The sequence below is a fragment of the Eupeodes corollae genome, chromosome 1 (assembly GCF_945859685.1).
Source record: "Eupeodes corollae chromosome 1, idEupCoro1.1, whole genome shotgun sequence".
Lineage (NCBI taxonomy): Eukaryota > Metazoa > Arthropoda > Insecta > Diptera > Syrphidae > Eupeodes > Eupeodes corollae.
This window is the reverse complement of record NC_079147.1, coordinates 137,972,082-137,992,767: the sequence shown is the minus strand read 5'-3', so window position 1 is coordinate 137,992,767 and position 20,686 is coordinate 137,972,082. Positions and strand designations below refer to the sequence as shown.

Genomic DNA, 20,686 nt, shown 5'->3' with positions numbered 1-20,686 from the left:
ATGAGCATTCATCTGCCTTACAGTTACCTGGAATGTCTCTATGGCCCGGCAGTTGTTAAAGTTGTTTTTATACCCAAAGCAGGTAAATGCTCCCAAGTCAATCCTAAAGATCTACGACCTATATGTCTATCATCATTCCTTCTTAAGACCTTTGAAAGATTGATTGATATCCATTTAAGGGCACGGATCGATACAAGACTTCTGTCTTCGTCACAACATGCCTACTGTAGAGGTTAATCTGTGGAAACAGCATTACATACTTTAGTACGCACCATCGAATATTCCCTCCATCATAAAGACTTCACTATGGTTGCTTTCCTTGACATCGAAGGTGCCTTTAACAATGTGGACACATCTGCACTAACATCTTTTAATGTAGAGAGTTCGCTTCGGGAGTTGATTCATTTAATGCTTACTAGCAGAATAATTAACTCAAAACTGGGCAACTCTTCTAGCAGACGATTCGTTAGTAGAGGTACACCGCAAGGTGGTTTTCTATCCCCTCTCCTCTGGAACCTAGTGGTGAATGAAATCCTAACTAGTCTGGATGCGAAGGGTTTCAGAGTGATAGCCTATGCGGACGACGTTGCTATAGCAGTTTCAGGAAAGCATCTTAACATCCTAAAAGAACTCTTACAAAATGTCTTAGACAGACTAATACTTTGGGCTGATCGGTGTGGACTGGGTGTTAACCCACACAAAACCAATCTGGTCTTATTTTCGAGAAGATTCAAAATTCCATTTGTAAACCCTCCCTATTAAAGGAATCCAATTAAAATTCTCAGACGAGGCTAATGTAGCTCTCTTTTCTTGCAAAAAAGCTATTGGTAATAAAGCCGCTATCAAATCTCTGGACTCTGTCTCTACAAACTCTATTACAGTCCATAACTGTCGATCATCTCTAATGGAGATGGCGCCACAGTTTAATATTCACCTTTGCCATGCCAAGGGAACATGGTCCAGGTAAAGACAGCTAATAAAAATTGCCTCAAAGATTGGTGCAATTATATCAGAAGTCTTTTGTAATTCGGTTGGTATTATTCCATATCATCCTGCAGCTTTAAATGGTTTGAAGCTGTTGAGAGCCCATTGTAGCTTATCCCTTGTGATCAGACCTTGTGGATATGTTGTATTTGAACTTGAACGTATATAACTGTTGCAAGTTTCGGTAAGAGAACTACCAGGAAAGTGAGTGTCCAATAGTAAGTTCAGCGATTCATTACTTGAATTTGTCCAGGAGCCGTCTGTATTTTTCAAGCAGCTTGGCATAGCTGGATTAGTTGAAAGAATTTTCCGTAACCTAGAGGCTTCAGAAGTTTCTTCTATCGTGCCACAGAAGGACCGGGAAGAAAATCGCTTGGATTTCCTTAGTGTCTTCTTGTAGATTCTTAGGGATTCTTTGTAGGAGTCCCAATAAGAAGCTAGTCTTGCAGCTTTGGCCCGGTTGAAAAGTTCCCGCATTCCTTCCTGAGCGAGTCAAGCTCTGAGGCCCACCATTGTCTTCTCTTATGTGTATAAGTGGACAAACAATTTCTTGAGATCTGTTCATAGCTGAGGTAAGGTCATTGACTTTGTTGTCAAGTTCATTAGCGTTAGGGGAAGAACTAGATAGTCCAGGTTCTAGTAAACTCTGTAATAAGTTCCTGTATTAACCCAGTAAGTTTTCCGATAATTTCGAAAAGTCAATGGACTCGGGTTATCATCCACATTTATATTGAATTGGATATATCTATGATCAGAGAACGAGTGTTCTTTGGATACTTTCCAGTCCAAGATCATAATATGGTGTATACTATATGAGACAAGAGTTATGTCTAAGACTTCTTGTCGAGTTTAGTTATGAAGGTTGGTTCATTTCCAACATTACTTACTTAGAGGTTAGTTCCAAGAATATAATCAAAAAGAGACTCACCTCTGTCGTTGATATTCGTACTGCCCCATACAGTATGATGAGCGTTAGCGTCGCTCCCAATAATTAGGCGGATCCTTCGCCTTTCCGCTTCAGCGACGACTTTCTCCAGGGTTTTTCCAGGGAGAGGGCCAAGGTGGTCATGCCCAAGATACGCCGACACCAGCCAGGAACTTCCTTTGGTTGTTTCCAGCCTAGCTACGGTGGTATCTTTGTCACTAAAATGATGGAGTAAAAATACATTAATGCTACGTTTCACTAGTATGCAAGATTTAGGTTCACCTTTATCTGTCACACAAAGTGTGTAGTATCCAGGAGTCCTGAGTCCTCGAACAACGGATCCTACAATCCATGGCTCTTGGATCAGGACAATGTCTTCCCCGTTACTCGCCAGACGGAGAAGAAGTGAGGCCGAGGCCTTTATGGAGTGTTGGAGATTAATCTGTACTAACTGCAGCATTTTGGCTACAAAAAGGCAGATCAACCTCCACCATGGTTTTGTTCTGATCCTCTGAGCCTGAGGATGAACCCAAAGGTTCGTCCTCGCTCAGAAGGATCATGTTAAGGTCGTTCTCAGTCTCCATTAAGGATGGACTGTCTACGACTTTTGTAGAGGGTGGAGTCGCGATTGGAGAGGACATGGGTGCATCGTCACCCTCCTTTTGAAGAGAAGACGACGTCCCAGGCCCACCAACCGCTAGTTCACCTTCGGTTGTTTTTGAAGGCCCGTTTTCCACGTTAACTTCATCTTTTTTATAGATTCGAATTTTAATGGATTCGAAGCCATAGTTTATGAAGCCATCGTTTAGGGCTAGAGGAGCCAAGGATTCTTTATTGAGTACCACAATGGCGCTCCTATAAAGACCCTTCACTTCCTCTAGCGTGGCTATCTTCCAGATATGCGTCGGAAGGGACGGGTTGTAAACTTTGACCATCTCGAGAATGTCCTCGATACCAGCAGGTTCGATCGGTATTCAAATGCGGGCTCTAGGTCTGCTGGGAATGTCTTCCACAGCGACAACCTCGAGATTCGCACCTGGCCAAACTTCACCTAACCGGCTGACAGCAAGCTTGTATAGGTCACAAGACCTCTGGTCGCCACAAACCATGAGTTTGACATGGCCTTGATGCCAACCCGCTTCGCTTTTGGAAGAAAGTGGTCCTGGAAGCTCCCTCAAAATGCTCAAAAAGCCACCCGAGAGCTTAACCTTGACCAACTGCCAACGATCAGCCGATATTGTGCCATCATCATCGCTCCTGTCAATGACCGCAACCACGAATTTGCCCTTCGCGACGTCACTGAAACTGGATTGTTTCCTGATGGGATTGAGGGGGGTGCTGGTGTTGTGCACCCGAGGCCGTTTTGGTGTCGGTGCGGCCCCCTCGAGAGACTTTTCTCTTTTGGACGTAGAGTCCTTATTGGACCTTGTTGTAGCAAGTATGCTTTTAGCCCATTTGACGCTAGCGGTTTGCTGCTGTGTCCTTTCAGCCCCCGATGATGCACCAGAGGCCTTTAAGATTTTCGCCGCTTGCCGCCTTTGTCTATAAAGGCTTTTTGAGAGTTTTCCATTTCTGGAAGTATTCTCATTTGTAGTGGTAGGGCACTACCACTACTGAAATTGTAGTTAAGAAAGAAAAGATATTGAAATAACAAAAAAAAAAGTAAAGACAAAATAAAGTGCAAATTCAAAATATGAACATAAATAGTATAAAATATTAAAAAAACAGTTTGATAAAGTAAATAAAAATGAATAACGAGTGGCTCTGCCTTTATTTTACATAACTTCAGCTAGGCGTTTGGGCATAGTGCAGACAAGATTTTTTAAAAATTCAGGTGGAATTCTCTCCCATTCATTTTGGATACTTTTCCAAAAAGACGGTAAATTGTGACGCTCATCCAAAATAGACCAAAGGTGTTCAATGTTGTTTTGTGCAAAAAAAATCTTTTGCAATTCTGCTTGTATGATTTGGGTCTTGTTGAAAAATATAATTTCCCAGAGACTGTTTTAAAGCAGAAGAAGCTAGATTTTCTCTGACAATATTGACGTAACTAGAACCCGTCATTTTAGTGTCAATTTTAATAATATTTTCAACCCCACTGAAGGAAAAACATCCCCAGACCATAAGTGACCTCCTCCATGTTTGACGGTTTTTTGAATGCACTTTTGGCTCAGTCTTTAAGATGGTTTGCACCAAACTCGTTTTCTGGCTTTTACATTTTTACTTCAAATTTGGACGCATCGGACCAAATTACGTGCTCCCAAACGGATTGTGGCTTTGATAAAAACTTTCTTGCAAAAGCTAGCCGTTTTTCGGCTTTTTCTTCGCAAAAAAGTTTCTAAAAAGCCAATTTCATTCAGTCGCCTTTGAATAGTCCTTGGTGTAATGGATAACTCCAAGTCTTCTTTGATGCTTCTCTCCGAAGATAATGGTTTTTTTCGAGCATACATTTTTATTCTGCGGTCATCAACAGCTGAAGTCTTACTTTTCCTTCCTCAAGAATTTTTCAAGCTGACGACAGTTCCTTGTTGTACAAAATTAAAATAAATATTTCTAGTTTTTGGAATGTCAACCCAGGTCTAAAACAAGCATTTCCTTCACTTCGGTTGAAAGCGGTTTCATAATATCCTTAACCGAATAAAATTAAAATAAGCAATTAAATGAATATCACTTTAAATTTAATTTATAAACCTTTTAATATTTTCTCTGCTATACAAATGTTCCTATTTTTTTTTAAATATTTAGAAAGAAATTGAAAGAGTAATAAAAATTGGACTTTATTTTGTAGCGTGTCAACTTGATATGCAACAATTTTATCGATGTTGGTAAACAAAAGAATAAACCTTTAACGGGCTTTTTGATCAGAGAGTGAACAACTGGAAGTTTGTGACGTCATCAGTAGCAATTAAGTTAAATCTCTTTGCTCTTAAATTGCAGCACTGTGAAAGTGTGAAATCAAATGAACCGCTTTTGCACATTATTTTATCTGACAGTGGACAGGTTCAGGCGACATAAGTGACTTTAAGTTAAACAAGTTTCTAGTATCTGATTGGCCAGCTGCCATTTAAGGCAACTTTAATGGAAAGTTGACTTGAAAGTTATTCAAGAAAAATCTCCCTTAAGCACTATTTACATGAGCACGAATAACGACCAACGAATGAACGAGTATTCGTCGATTTTGACTTTTCTTTCACATGAGAGTTTTTAATTTGTCGCGAATGAAGTTTGACAGGGAGCCACAGCCAAGCACCATAGACACACCATATGTGGTGTGTGCTATAGTTTTGTTAAGAATTTGTGTGGAAATATGTCTTCAAACGTATATAAACTCACATTTTGTAATTTATTCGTAGTTCGTTTCTCGCGGTCATGTGAATACTACTTTATTATCAAGTCAAGTCTACTTCTGTCAAAATTACACTTGATCATGTTTTTTCATTCAACAGAAAGCTGAACTTTATTACTCTATGATTTATTTATTTTCTGCGCAGCTCCATTCAAAAAGACACTATACTTTTGTAAGTAGTTAATAACACCGTATATTTAAATTTATTACAAAGAAATACAACTAATATTTTTGAAACATTGGAAATTTTTAAGAAATAAAAAAATGTCAACTTACATGCATTTACGTAGAATAAAAATTGTATAAACTAGAATGTTTTTGTTTTATATAAAAGGACACAAAGTAAAAAAAAAGTTACATAAACAAAAATGTAAAAAAAAAGTTTAAATAAAATGTTATCACTTTTAAAGCTCTCTTTGTCTTAACGTTTCCAGAGCACAAAATACTGTTATCTTATATAAATTTTAACGAAGTCTTTAATTTGTTTTTGTCTAGAAGTTAATAATTGTTATCTCTGTTTGATGGAAGTATATGTAAATGTATAATTTAACAACTAGTCTATGTCTCTTGTTGTTCAATTAATTGCACATAGTTAGCAGGAAACAAGCCGTGTCGGTTCTTGCACATACCACGCCACCATCCTTCGTCAATCTAAAAAAAATCAATATCAAATAAGTATCAGGAGGTGGTTAATATGAGAAAATAAAAGTATATCTACCATCTCAATATGTGTAATAATATCGTCGGGATCAAAGGATATCTCATCATCGTCAGCTGCTTGGTAGTCATAGAGAGCAGTTGCCTTAATTCCTGTATCTTCGATGTAGTCAAGGTTTTCGGTATTGGCATATATTGACTCAACGTTCTGGGCTTGAAGTGACTCCCTCAATTGTGCTTCTTCTTTATTTTGATAGATGGGTTCGTTTATTGGCTGAGCTTTCTCGACCTTCTCGGTTGACAGTTTTATTTCTTCTTGAACAGCTTCGATATTCTGTTGGGCAAGTGGAGCTTTAGCTGGAATTGTATCAGGAACAATTTCTTCTACTCGTTCAACTTCTTTTACTCGTTCGACTTCTTTTTGCACTTCAACAGCAGGAATCAGGTCTGGCTGTACAGTTACTGGCTCTGGTGCGCCTCGCGGTATGACAATAGGTTCCTTTCGTGGAGCTGGTTTTTCATCTGTTGGCGACTGCATTTTGTTGAATGCGTTTATTGCACTTCCAATACCACCAGTGCGCCCCGTCGTTATGGAAGTCGATCGAACTATTGGCCGGGCTTCCTCGGATGCTTGTCGTGGTGTATTCTCAACAACTGTTTGTTTCGAAGCTTCTTCACGATCTCTTCTATCTTTTTCTTCGCGTATCTTTTTCTGCTCGTCTGATCTTTTTCGAGTTTCTTCTTCGGAGTTTTTGGCGAGATTTTCGAATTTAGCTCGAAGATTCGATGGTTTTGCTCCCTCAATATTGGGCTTAACTTTTGTATAGGATGTTCCTATTTTGCTATTTTTGTCATCATCAAATCCAAGCGCAGATTTGTCCATACGATCTTTTTGAACTCCAAATTTTCCACCAAATCCCTTAATAATATAAATTTTTGTTTTTTGAAAAATAGTAAATTATTTAACAAACAAATTTATGAACTTACAACTTTGTGATCTAGTTGGCTTTCATGTTTTTGAGGTTTTTCTATATGATCCCAACCAACAGCTGATTTATCTTTACGATCTTCTTGAACACCAAATTTTCCTCCGAAGCCCTTAGAATAATCTGAAATTAAATATTTTAAAGTAAAATTTAAATAAACATGAACTTTAGTTAAAAGTAATTAGGTTTTTGTTGTGACAATAAACTTCTACACAAGTAAATATGCTTTTATAAGTCAGATATTTGCATAATAGAATAAATCGAGTGTTCATGGATATAGGAAAGGTTGAAAAAGTTGAATCCGAAAAATATTGAATTGAATTATAAAACAAACAAGTTTTCAAAAAATAAGGAGACGAATTAATGTTCATTATAGTATTGGATGAGATTTTCAATGCACCTTGGGTTAGGTTTAAAGGGTTGATACAACAGATCACTGTAGAGTGTAGATCCATATAACTCCCCAGGAAATGGTAATGTGTAGGAAAGTTGATGAGAATTTTTTTAAGTTGTTGGGTCTTCCGCGAACCATCGTAATTTTTTGGGGAATATCAGAAAAATGAGACGTTCGCAAAGGTCGTGAAAAAAGTATTTTCTTAGTATTGTCATTTTTCTTTTTGCTAGGCTTGAGCATTCGCTGAAAAAGAGGAAGGTATCCTCTTCCTTTTCATCGTCTTAGCACCATCTACATAGACAAGATGAGCTGATACTCGTTTTGCTGATGTAGGTATTTTGCTTGGAAATATTTGGCCATTCTCGTAACCCTGCAAGTTTTAAGAGCCGACATTAACTTGGCCTATTGGCTAATAGATCATAACAACACTTGTCGAACTCATTTAATCAAATCACTTTGACATCATTGATTCTATACTGACGTAATTCAGTGCTTGTCGAAAAGTACTTCTAGTGACATTGTTCTCCAACAGCTTACTCTGCCTAGCTAGAAGACTCCTTGTTATTCTTAAGTTATTTACAACAAACTTCTCCTTCTAGCCCGATCACTAGCTAGATGTCTCCACTTGTGCGCGCCACCTTATGTGCGGTCTTCCCCTACTGCGCTGTCCTGTGGGCATGGGTTTAACGACTTTCAAGGTCGGATTAGTGGTTTCCATGCGCTCTTAGTGACCCAGCCATCTTAGTCGTTGGCTTTTTATCCTTTTGACTTTGTCTTCATCGCTGTGCAGCTCGTCGTTGCATCTTCTCCTTCACTCACCTTCTAAGCATACGGGCCGTAGACAAACCAAAGAACTTTTCTCTTTAAACTACTCAAGGTGCCTGCATCCGCTTTTGTCATATTACATGCTTGTGCACCGTATAGCAGAACGATGACGTTCATACGAGTATGTAACGACTTTTGTTACTTGAGAGAGTAACTTTTTTAACCCAAAGAACCAGCGGTTAGCAAGAGTAATTATTCGTTTGATCTCAGCGCTGGTATTGTTTTCTGTGTTCGTAGCCGAGTCTAGGTAGACACATTTCTTAGCTACTTCAAAACTACGTCTGTTGATGGTGACGTTTTGACCGGTGTTGTAGGTCCTTTTTTGATGACAGTAGATAGCATATAGTTTGTTTTGCTTCATTAACCGTTAAACCCATTTTTGCAGCATCTGCCTCAATACTCACAAAAGTCCCATCTACATCACGCTGAGTTCATCAAAAGTCCCATCTACATCACGCTGAGTTCATCACCATATGCCAGTAATTGGACAGACTTTTGAAAGATAGTATTTCTAGTGAGCTCTGCTGTCATATGCGGTGTTGAAATCGTTAAAAACATGGTGGGTGCCGATTTTATGTTCTTGGAGTTTTTCCAGGATGTGTTGTAATGTGAATATTTGATCGACTGTGGTTTTTCCTGGTCTAAATCACACTGATAAGGATCTATCAGGTTGTTGACGTTAAATTTTAGATGTTCGTATATTACGGCATAGAAGTTAAATGGACTGATTTCTCTATACTTGGTGCAGCTTACGTAGTCTCCTTTTTTATTTGTAAGTTGTTCTTAATAAATTTGGCATTGAATAGGAACGTTTTATGTTTTAAGTTTCCTAATAGTGTTTTAGCTTCCATTTGTGTTGTTCCATCCAAAGTTTGGATTGATTTTATTTAAACACAAATTGTTAACAATAATTTGGTTAATACAATCAATATGATGCATGGCATTGCCGTCTGCTTTATAGCTTTATATAGATTACAAAAAAAGAAAGTGCAGTTTAAGATTAAAACGCTTCATTTAAAATTTGATATCTATATTTAAGTGCTCTTTGCAATATGCATATAACTTTGTGACTTCCATTTCTTGTAGAAGGCTTATGCAGTATTTGAAAGAAAGTCACTGCCTAGGATAAGTCTTCTTATTTCTCTCAGTATCGCACATCGCCCAACAAAAGGAAAAACATCCTAGCGCTCATTCAAGTTGCACAGGTTGCATAAAATCGATAAGTCATTGCCGTGAGGAATATAGGTCAGATTAAGGAGTTCTCCTCTTAGCCGGAACATGCACGAAATTTGTTCGATGGTATATTTGTCGTGTAAGTAGGTTCGTTCCCGGAGATCGTAGTCTAGTCTACTGTATACCATCAGGTGCAGTGTGCTTTTGGCTTGCTCCGTGTATTGTTCTCTTAAGGCTTCATCCAGACGAGCTATTAGGCGATATAAAGTTGGTTTCCAAGAGAAGAGATTAATGTAGTTTAGGTCAACATCCACCTACTCAGCATGTTCTAACCAGTATTTAAACCATCCACTTCGGGATTGGATTGTTTGATGAACTACTTTTTTGGGAGACGATAAACTTTGAATATCCAGAGCTTTGGGGATGTAATCGACCTGCAGCTTAAGTGTTTTTATAAATAAGGGCGATAGAGATTCCAACATAATCATGTAGTTTGGCGTACTCGAAGGAAGGTGGAAAGTCCGTTTAATGTAAAATCTAAGCAGTTTTTCCACTTGTTCATATTTCTGACCTCCCCAAGCTTGCGCCGCATAAAACATAACTAATTCCCATACAGCTTCGAAGACCCTGAATTTACTGGAATGCGTAACTTCCTTATCATTAAAACATTCCTTCCATTCTACGTTTATAGCTGTTTTCGCCTTAACAAGTTTGTCAGTGAGATGTTTTTCCATGCTCAAGTTCTTAGTAAGGCAGAATCATAGATTTTTGTTTTCTTTCACCAACTCTACTCTTTCACCATTATAGTGCCATTGCTGACTTGCACCCGATCTTTCTTCGCCATTCACAATCACTTTGGATTTACTTTAATTTATCACTAGCTTCCATCTTTTACAATATTCAGCAAGCTTTTCTATCATTAGCTGAAGGGACTGCGGTGTATACGCGAGTAGGACAATGTCGTCAGTGAAAAGAAGAGCTTTAAAATTAACGCCTGCGTACTCGATTCCTGCTGGTAATGCTTCGACGATATCATCAATGAAGAGTGCAAACAAGCTTGGACTGAGTGCATAGCCCTGTCTTACTCCTGAATTCGTTTGGAACAGCATTGGCCATTCCACGCTGATGCTTTGGTAGTCTTGTATAAATTTTCCAATACTGTACCGAACTTAAGCGACATCTAACTGGTAAAGCTTGTAAAATTGGGCACGGTGTCGAAAGCAGCTTCGAAATCAACGAAGAATGCAAATAGTTTCTTATTTCTCCATAGAAACGAGCCAGCAATCGAGCGGAGTACAAAACTGTGATCGACGGTGAAGTATCCCGATCTGAAGCCAGCTTGGAACTCACTGAGCAGATTATTACAGTGTATCCATTCATTTAAACCGCTGAGCAGAATCGAAGTAAATATCTTATATGACGAGTTCAAAAACGAGATTCCTCTATAGTTTTCCGGAACTTCAGTGGTTCTTTTCTTGTGGATTGGGAAAATCAAGGCAACGCTTAACTGGTTTGGATTGTATTCACTTTTTATTTCGGTTTAAATCATGTTTTTATCATTTATTCCCCAACTGGGCTATGAGTAAGTAGTACGAAAAGAAGGGCAACACTTTTTTTGCTTATCAAATTCATTTAACCTACTTATACACTTTAATATTTGTAGACATGTAAAACCTTCTATTTGAAGCATCGCGAATAAATCTAAGTCTAAGAGAATACTTTTTGATATTTACCTTTTTGTGACTCATGTTTTTCCACTTTCTCAACATGGTCCCACCCCAAAGCCGACTTATCCACACGATCTGATTGTACGCCAAATTTACCACCAAATCCTGTAGCATAGTCTTTTTGGGAACTATGCTTTTCAGTTTTCTCATTGTAATCCCAATTCACTGCTGATTTATCCACACGATCAGATTGCACTCCAAATTTTCCTCCAAAACCGTCGCTATAGTCCTTCTGTGAGGCATGCTTTTCAACTTTGCCCACGTAATCATGCCCCATAGCTGATTTGTCCATTCGATCAGTCTGTACCCCAAATTTACCACCATAGCCGTAGCCAGGATTCAATTCCTCCAATTCTTTTTTCTTTCTATCTTGATCGGATTTTTCTGTTTCTTCACGTAACTGTTGCATGCTGAAAAAAATATAATAATTTATATTGAACTCTCTCTTTCGTGTTTCCAAGAAAAGCAAAAACACTTACTTTATTGATCCAGCAGTTCGACCACTGCCTTCAATGGTCTTTGAGCCCCACCGTTGCTCTTGTTCGGTGACATCGTTTACAAAATCCGGATCGGTCTCCCAGTCGTCGTCATTGTCGTTGCTTTGTTCGTTTTGAATTTGATGACCCGCAGAAGCTTTCCACATGATGAAAGTTGTAATTTATCTTTTATCTTTTTATTGTACTAAAAAAATGAATTGATGATAAGCCTTTGACAGGGATTAGGGGAGTGGCATTCGATTATACTGATGGCTTCTCCTTATCCTATTTAAATCGCTGGAAATACGATTATACAAGCGATATAACTTTAACAAACTTTATGGCTATTTACAGATTATTCTAGTGGCAATTTACAAAAATTAATGGAAAATAATTTAAACGAAACTATAGGATGTTTTAAGGAGAAATGCAAATGATTCACTTTTTGTATGAGAAAAATATCTCTTTGAACAGCGTGTGACAGATCATTGACACTTTTTTTGGTTTTGTAGTTGGTACTACTGGCAAAAATATTTTCTTTTACAAATTGAGTGCGTTCAGATGAATCTCATTTTAAGGTTGGTCTTAAACTAAAATTATTTGTCCAATGTTTTAAAAAAACAGTATTCATTGAGTAAGCTGCTAAGGGAATTCTAACATTTATATCAAATGAAGGTGTCAAAAAATGTTATCTTTAGGAACCTGACATCCTCTAGACAGCCAAAGTCACCGTTCAAAGCAATTGTTTTACTGTGGGAAAAGAGTTCATTGAGCAACTAAGTTAATGGGAGTTTTCTTGTTTTCGAAATTTTGTAGCCTGCAACTTAAGAGGTCTGTATCCTCTAAAAATATGTCATTTTCGCTAGAATTGGTCAGTTAAAAAATGTGTATTTCTTTATGAATTGTTCTACAAATTAAAAACCACGTATAAATATACATTAATTAAGTTTCTTAAAGTTGGCAAAAAAAAGTAAGTTGCTTTTCTTTACAAACTAGTAGTAGCAGAAAATCGATTTGCATATTTGTTTTAAAAATTCACAAAGTATAGAAGTTATAATAATATACAAAGACATATATGGGCATTTCCACAGTATTTTTAACTTTCATGTTACCACAGTATATTAAGCCTTAGAAATGAAATTGGCACTTTTTAAGTGGATAGATTTTCGTATCATGACTTATTTCAATTATATAACTTACTTTTAACTTGATTGGATTAAAATTTTTAATTAAAATTAATAAAAAATAGGCTTAAGTATTGCAAATTTCAAGCGTACCAGATGCAAATTTATTAAGTTTTATTAACAAAAAACATTTCAACGACCTTTGAAACAACTTAACATCATTAATTTATAATTATTTATAATATACACTGATAGAAAAACCTCGAAATAAAGGTGTGCTACCATTTAAAAAATAGTACAAAGCAATTAAATTAGAGTACCTCCGTTTTTACAAATATTAAAATCTGATCTTTTTCTCTATATAACTTTTTCAACGATCGATTCTGGTAGTATTTTAAAGGCTTAAATTATTCTCTATCAATCAATAAATCAATAAAATTTAATTAGATCATGTGCCTCTATTTAAAAATAAAAAATGGCATTTTAAAGTTTAGAATTGAAAACGTGATTGGTATAGAATATGTGATTTTTTTAGCGGCACACCTATCGATAAGATCTTACAGAAAAATAAATGATTGTGAATGATAATTTTACGAATAATCAATAGTAAAAAAAAGCCGTTAATCGAAAATTTTAAATTTCAAAGTTTGTACGACAGTACAAAATCAAATTTTTGTATGAAATTAGGGTTTTTTATTCAATGCACACATCTCCCATTCACTGCACAGAACGGAGGATATTTTTTAACGATGTTTCAAAATGAATCACGCAAGTATTTTCTTATTATTTAGATGAAAAACAATCAAGAAAATCTTTGTTTATAGATGTGCCTCAAAATAAAAAAAAAAAAAATTCAATTGTTGAAAATGAAAGATTCTGTGGAAATGCCTATATGTGTTCTTATTATAGTTTTTATCTCAAAAAGAAAACTGAAGGAGGTAAGCGATTACTTTTTTAAATGCTGGGTTGATAATCTGTTTGCTATAGTTCACCACCATGCGCACGAAATTCGACAGAAAAAGAAAACTGGGCTCAGAAGACAGTCTTGTTTGAAATCGATCCGTTAATTTTGATTTGAAATGAAAATTATATACTGATCGATCGGAAATCAAACAAAGAATTTTTTTTAGTGTAATTGCGTATTTGTTTTTCTTAAAAGCCTAGTACGCTGCTGATGGGAAACGAAAATTCCCATACAAAAATGACATGACGAAATCGTAAACCAGAAATTTCGCTGTGCTTTTCATTTTTCAGTACGCTGCTGGATGACGGAAAGTGACATTTTAGTGGAAAGCTGTACTAGATTTCTTTGTAGAATTCTCCACTCTTTTCGTTTTCCACTTTAACCAGCCAAATAAGGCAAATGGTTTTCCTGAATCTTCGTCTTCACATAAAAGTTCTTTAGTTGAGGCAAAAGAAATGCACGAAAAGTTAGAAGCACGAAAAGAGGCATAAGAAGTACAAAGCTGTCCGTTCCGATCATAAAAAAGTTGGATCTATTGATAAGCGCTTTTGGACTCGAAGTCAATAACTAATAATTTATTCAGTTTTTTTAACTCAAGATGTGATTTTTTTAGCTCGTAAGTTTATGAATGGTGTCTTTTTAGTTTGTTTATTGAGTTAAGTTTTTTTTTATTATTTTTTTTAGTTTTTAATGCGAAGATCATACATAAGATCTAACAATGATGCAACAGATTTTTGTTTAAACTTACTAATTGTACATTTTTTTAATGATATCCTTTGCGATTAAGGTAGCAGTTCTCTATTTCAGCTTTTGGTTTTTTTATGCGAACATGAGTACAGTCTATAGCTCCAATAACACCAGCAAAACCAGCTCTGTTGTAAAATCTATCAATAAAAACAACAAACTTATTTTTTAAATACCTGCTATAGATTTAAATTTACCTTTGTTTTATGACATCGTATTCCTCTACTGATGGAAATTTAATCAATTTCGGCATAAGATACTTTTGTAAAATAACAGATATTTCTTTTACTGAGCGAGAGACCATCGTTATGCTGATCGGTACTGAAAAATCTTGTCCGATATCCCTTTGAAAGGACCAAGTTGCAAAAAAATGCAAAGCAGCACACATTCGAATCGGCTTAGGAATAATGGTGTTTCGAACCCCTGTTTTCATATAGAAACTTAATTCCTCTAACAAAACATTAGCTGTGGCTTTTGTGAGGCGGTAAAGATCACGAAATCTCTGTTAAGGCATTTCAAACGCATTAGTGGTATCTCGTAAATGACGCCTGTGAATGCGCATCATATTTCTATTGTCACTTTGTTCACTAATTATAAGCACACAATACATTTCACTCGTTTTGAAAAATTTAACTACTGCAAAATAAAAAACTTGAGCACTTCAACCTTTTCAATATAAAAGAAAAAATAATTTTTAGTTAAAATGTGAACAAAATTAGGGCTGTCAGTTTAAGGGAAATGTAAACATTTCTTCAATTGGGAACTGGATACTATGGTTTTCTCACAGGGGTGTTTTCGCATCATGTTATAGACACAGTTCATTTTCCAATATAGAGAAACGATGAAATTTTTCGTGTAAGTAAAAGTGTATAACTTCTTACTATTCATTACGAATGATCTCGAGATAGATATATATGTCAAGGAAAAATATGAGAGTAATGTATGCCAAATGCGAACTGCTTATTTGAGAAAGCGTTTCGCATAAAAAGAATTACTCTGGGTGGATTTGTCAATACCTCGCAAAATCCGCGAAAAAAGTTGGAATAGGTTGAAAAACGGACTGAAGCCAATACTTCTGGCGTGTCAGTCGTAAGCATTTACCATATGCCACGAGCTCTACCAGAAATCTGTCATTGCAGTTGTTTGAAATTTAAACGCAAAAGCAGTAGAAGAACAAGTTTTTTGGACATAAAATACAATATAAAAATAATGTTCTAGACAAAATAACTCTGCCAATAAATTTGTATTTGTAATCAAAAGAAAACGGTGGAATACCCATTCAAACATCTTATCAGATTAATTTCATTGAAGGCTAGCTCCATTATAAAACATTGAGCCTAAAATGGATTTGAAAAAGTCTTTCAAAATTGAATAGAAACTTAAGGTGGAATTAATGCAGAAATATAGAGCGAAGCCGATATGTGTCGAAACACGAAACTGCACCAGTGGCAATTCTTTCTTACTTCCTATAAAATACTATATATAATACAAGTATTCACGAAATTGTATTGAAATAAACCAATAACCTAAAATAATCTTAACATAGACTTATACGAGCGGGTAATGCCCATGATTGGCTGTGAGCCATTTGGACCGGTCTAAATTTTCCCGGAGTAGATACACTACCAAACCATAGCTAATTTAACACATTGATTGTATTTATATTTTTATTTCGACCACAAATTCCGTTAATTCGTTCAAAAAACATCTTAAAATTATGAAACTTGTAAGCAGTAGGTTATGTCATGTCCGATAACGACATAACCGCATATAATAGAAGTTGCCAACTGACACAGAAAAATATATAAAGAAGGAAAGGGACATTAAGAATTTGTTTTCTTGAACTTTTGTATAACATAGCGTGTGATAGTTCGTTAGGCGACGAGATAAGACTGTGTAAACAGACAGAATTAGTAGTATCCGTAACCCGTAGCGTGATGGTTTGTGCGTTGGAATGTCATGGGGTCTCGGGTTCAATCCCTGCCTGTACCATTAACTTTTTCACGGGTACTGCCTCTTGCGAGGAATTGACAAATCTTCCAAGAGTAATTCTCGTTATGAATAAGTGCTTTCTCAAATTAGACGTTCGGATTTGGCATATAAACGGTAGGTCCCTTCCATCTCTGACAACATTACTCGCACACAGGAATGGTTGAGAGTTGTAAGTCACTAGGCCCTGGTTCTACATGGACTGTTGCGTAATTTAAAACAGACAGAATTACTAAGCTCGTTGATTTCCCACTCACGGCGGAACCGAGCTCTTTGACTCTTTGATTTTTCAATTGCTGAAAATCCAAATGGATCAACACAGCCAAAGCGAGCCATCTCTGTTATCCTACACAAGGTCGATTTTGGATCCACTCGGGTACATTTGAATTTTTGGCTCTGTCATAAGTGGCTATCTTAAAAAGAGAACGTGGCAATAATTAAGTATACAGTGTTTATGCAAAGTTTTAAAACTGAGACATAAAACATAGTTGCTTGCACCGCACAGTTAAAAAGATATTTAAATTCAATTCTTGAATAAATATTAAGCAAAACGTAAAGCAAGCAATTTAAAAATAAAGAAGAAATGTAAAGCTTTTGTTAAACTTGAAAAATTGTTGCAACACTAAAGCAGACAAATATTTTATAACAAAGATAGACATATTCATCTTCACTATCATCTTCATCGGATTTTTGATTCTCTGTCTCTATCCAACCAGTGTTATTTTATTATGATGCATCCTTTTTTTGGAAACCGAATATATCATTTTTTCATTCTTTTTAAAAATAGTTAGTTGCTGACAATAATCATTGGTTTGTTGGTAGAGCCAAGAAACTTTAAGATCCATTGTATACTAAGGACTTTTTGAAAGCAAATTTCAGCAACTCTAAGCAACTTTAATTGTTCAATAACTCAGTTGACTAACGGGTGCTCTCCCATATAAGCCAATATGGTACTGAACTCTGAACATTGTATATATATTTACTAGAAAATATATATACAATGCTCTGAATAACTTTAATTAACTCGGTGATCAATTTTGAGTTATAATATTTTGTTTCTATTCTGAACGTATTCCTATTTCAACTCAGCGTGTAACTCGAATTGCACATGCAAGAGCACACTCATAGTGTGCATACACCTTAAGAATTTTATCTTTCATCGCCATATAGGATACCTTGCAAAATGTTTTTTAATGAAAACTTCTATACCCAATACTCGACTTATTGCATTCAATTAATAAAAGATTTCATTAAAATTTGAAGAAAAACCTCAACAATTAAAAAAAGATTTTTGTTCCGAAATTCCAATTTCAAGCGGTTTCCATAATTTCATTCAATTCAGTTTCATTCCAACCGGTTCGCCATCTTTGAAAACGAAACCCCACTTCCGTCCTTCTGACTTTCGGATCGGCCATTTCTTTCCGTGCGGTTCTTAAACATGACTGGTTTAAATAACAGGGTAAGTCGCGATTTTTTCATAGAAAAACTATGTTAAATTGCCTACAAATTGGATAAAATTGTAGAGAAAATAAAGCATTATTGTGTTGTGAAAAAATACTTTCAATAAATTTGTGTTTTTCGTGGAAAAATGTTGAAAAACTACACGCTTTGACAATCTTGTATGGGGTGTTACACGTGCAAGTACACTGGGTCATTTACAAAATTTTTATTTTTCGTGAAAATGTCCAACCACTAGAGAAAATTTTCAACACAATAGTTTTATTTTCTAAAGGAACAGTAGTTTGAATGCAAGAAATATTAATTTTGTGATTTTAACTTGCAGGCCGTTGTTATCGATGGTCGTGGCCATTTGGTCGGCCGATTGGCATCTGTAGTTGCTAAATACCTGCTGCAAGGCGGCAAGGTCGCTGTTGTACGATGCGAGGAGCTTAACCTCTCCGGACACTTCTACAGGAACAAAATAAAGTACCTGTCCTACCTGCGCAAGAGGTGTAACGTTAACCCTGCCCGTGGTCCTTTCCATTTCCGTGCCCCATCAAGGATTTTCTACAAAGCTGTAAGAGGTGAGTTTGTTTCTAGTCTTTAATTTAAGGAGGAGGCCCAGTTCATTGTTTATAATGATGATTATACTATCTTACCTACATTATTTGATTGTAAACCATGAAACTATATCTTTCTGACGTCAAAATCGCTTCCAAACAAATGTTTTAATAAATTGGACACATGTTAATAAGTTTCTTTTTTTGTTTCTTTCCAGGTATGTACTCGAACTAGATCATTGCTATTGCATTGTCGCTTACAATGATGTTATACACATCTTACCTACATTATTTGAAAGAATCATGTAACAAAAACCGAACTGAGAGCACCCACTCGCGTTACCTACATGAAACATTCAGTGATTTGGAACCTTTTACTAACATATCTATGTTTTCGTTTCTTTTCCAGGCATGGTACCACACAAAACCAAGCGTGGACAAGCTGCTTTGGCTCGTCTTCGTGTGTTCGATGGTATTCCACCACCATACGACAAGAAGCGTCGCGTTTGTGTACCAATCGCTATGCGAGTGCTGACCCTCCGTTCTGACCGTAAATACTGCCAAGTCGGTCGTCTGTCCAGCGAAGTTGGATGGCATTACCAGGACGTTGTCAAGAGTCTGGAGAGGAAGCGCAAGGCTAAGTTGCGTGTGACATTGAAACACAACAAGATCATGAAGAAGTTGACGGTCAAGGCACGCGAGAATATTGCAAAGGCAGCCGAACCCTTCAACAAGATCATTCAGTCTTATGGTTACGAATGTTAGTTCGTATCTCGTACTGTAATGTGTTATTTTTAAATATGGTAAATAAATTAAAAGAGAAGAATTTTTCATATTTTATTTGTTTTGTTTTTTCTTTTTTTTCCGATCGATTTAAAAAATTATTAATACATAAATTAAAATGAAAATGATGTTGAGTTGGAGATAAAACTTTATCCAAAGAAATATTAGGCTTAACAAGATTAGACCGAAAATTAGAATCTCGTTGGATATTTAGCAGCATAGCTTGATACCTAATTTGTTATTCGGATACAAGTGTAAAGTGACCTTACGCCAGCTTTGATAGTTTAGTAAACATATTAATTCCATAGAATAGAGATTCAGATTCTTGTAGAAGCGCTATTTATATGAAATGGATTTATTGCGGTAACACTGCTCATAAACATTTCGTGTTACTCTTGGAGGGGCATTTCCCCTAATTGACTAGAGTTCTTAAGAGGTGGACAATTAACATGTAATGTAGTAATGATATCATAAGCAAACATAATTGAAAAGTACTTACAGCGAGCTTGTAATGTTTTTATTTCAAACAAAAAGCATAGTAAGGTGCTGCGGTCCTCCAATTTAACTTACAAAAAAGCATACCAAGTACAATTTCTTAACATTATTCAGATGTAACTAAATATTTGAATAGTAGGGATTCAAAACGCCAGGAATCCCTGAGAAAATTGTCACTCTTATTAAAGAATCGTACAACAATGCAAGGTGTTTTGTGTTGCACAATGGACAACTTTCCGACTCCTTCGATGTGAGACAAGGAGATGTCTTGTCACCAATTCTGTTTTTGCTGGCGATTGACGATGTGATGACTGCCAAGGTGGGTACAAATAAAAGACACGGTATCCAATGGAGTCTGATTGACAAGCTTCAGAGATTATGCTGACGATATAATATGTCTCGTGGCAAACAACACGGCAGGCTTAAATCAGATGTGTCATTCGCTGCAATTGAATGAAGAGGTGGCTGGCTTAAGGATTGACACAAATAAGACCAAAGTAATGACCAAGGTCCAAAGAACACAAGTTATTCTAAGGCAGGGTACCATAGAGGAGGTCGAGCAGTTGAATTATCTTGGAAGTTTGATAGCTCTCGATGGCGGAACGGACCTGGATGTTAACAGTAGAATAAACAAAGCCCGTAGTGCATTTGGAATCTTTTTTTCTGCGTGGAACTCTAGCAAAATATCGCTACTCACCAAGTTGAAACTCTTCGAATCCAACGTTAAATCAGTGCTGTTATATGCCTCTGAAACATGGAAATTCTCTGCCAACATCTCTAGCAGACTACAAGCTTTCGTTAACCCTTGTCTGTGAAGATTCGGTGGCCGCAAATTATTTCTAACGTTGAGCTGTGGAATAGGACCGGACAGAAAAAATTGGACGTAGACATCATGCAACGAAAATGGAGTTGGATAGGCCATACACTGAGGAAATCGGACGACAATATAGCAAAACAATTTCGATTGCTAATGTATGCGGATCACATTGCGCGTATAGCTGATAAGCCAGAAATACTACAAGGCATGATAAATAAGATGACAGAACGGTAGAATCTTGTTATAAACCTGGAGAAATCGAAAGTGATGGAGGTGG

At 36.4% G+C, this 20,686-nt stretch overlaps 2 protein-coding genes across 2 annotated transcripts; one reads left to right on the top strand and one right to left on the bottom strand.

Annotated features, from left to right (window-relative positions):
- Positions 1–5,420: 5,420 nt before the first annotated feature.
- Positions 5,421–11,966, bottom strand: LOC129941005 (src substrate cortactin). The gene is made up of 6 exons (XM_056049542.1): positions 11,846–11,966; positions 11,497–11,790; positions 11,024–11,427; positions 6,900–7,021; positions 5,974–6,831; positions 5,421–5,906 (listed from the first exon to the last, which is right to left on the bottom strand). The coding sequence occupies exons 2-6, from the start codon at positions 11,658–11,660 to the stop codon at positions 5,814–5,816; spliced, it is 1,641 nt and encodes a 546-aa protein (XP_055905517.1). The 5' UTR covers positions 11,661–11,790; positions 11,846–11,966; the 3' UTR covers positions 5,421–5,813.
- Positions 11,967–17,622: 5,656 nt separating this feature from the next.
- Positions 17,623–19,154, top strand: LOC129941854 (60S ribosomal protein L13a). Its single transcript, XM_056050608.1, has 3 exons — positions 17,623–17,773; positions 18,098–18,338; positions 18,724–19,154. Exons 1-3 carry the CDS (start codon positions 17,753–17,755, stop codon positions 19,077–19,079), a joined length of 618 nt encoding a protein of 205 aa, XP_055906583.1. The 5' UTR covers positions 17,623–17,752; the 3' UTR covers positions 19,080–19,154.
- The last annotated feature ends 1,532 nt before the right edge of the window (positions 19,155–20,686 follow it).

Coding starts and splice junctions, on each gene's coding strand:
- LOC129941005 (XM_056049542.1), bottom strand. CDS start 11,660: ATGTGGAAAGCTTCTGCGGGTCATCAAATTCAAAACGAACAAAGCAAC. Junction 11,428..11,496: donor CGAACTGCTGGATCAATAAA/GTAAGTGTTTTT, acceptor TATTTTTTTCAG/CATGCAACAGTTACGTGAAG. Junction 5,907..5,973: donor TTATTACACATATTGAGATG/GTAGATATACTT, acceptor GATTTTTTTTAG/ATTGACGAAGGATGGTGGCG.
- LOC129941854 (XM_056050608.1), top strand. CDS start 17,753: ATGACTGGTTTAAATAACAGG. Junction 17,774..18,097: donor TGACTGGTTTAAATAACAGG/GTAAGTCGCGAT, acceptor TTTAACTTGCAG/GCCGTTGTTATCGATGGTCG. Junction 18,339..18,723: donor TTTCTACAAAGCTGTAAGAG/GTGAGTTTGTTT, acceptor TTTCTTTTCCAG/GCATGGTACCACACAAAACC.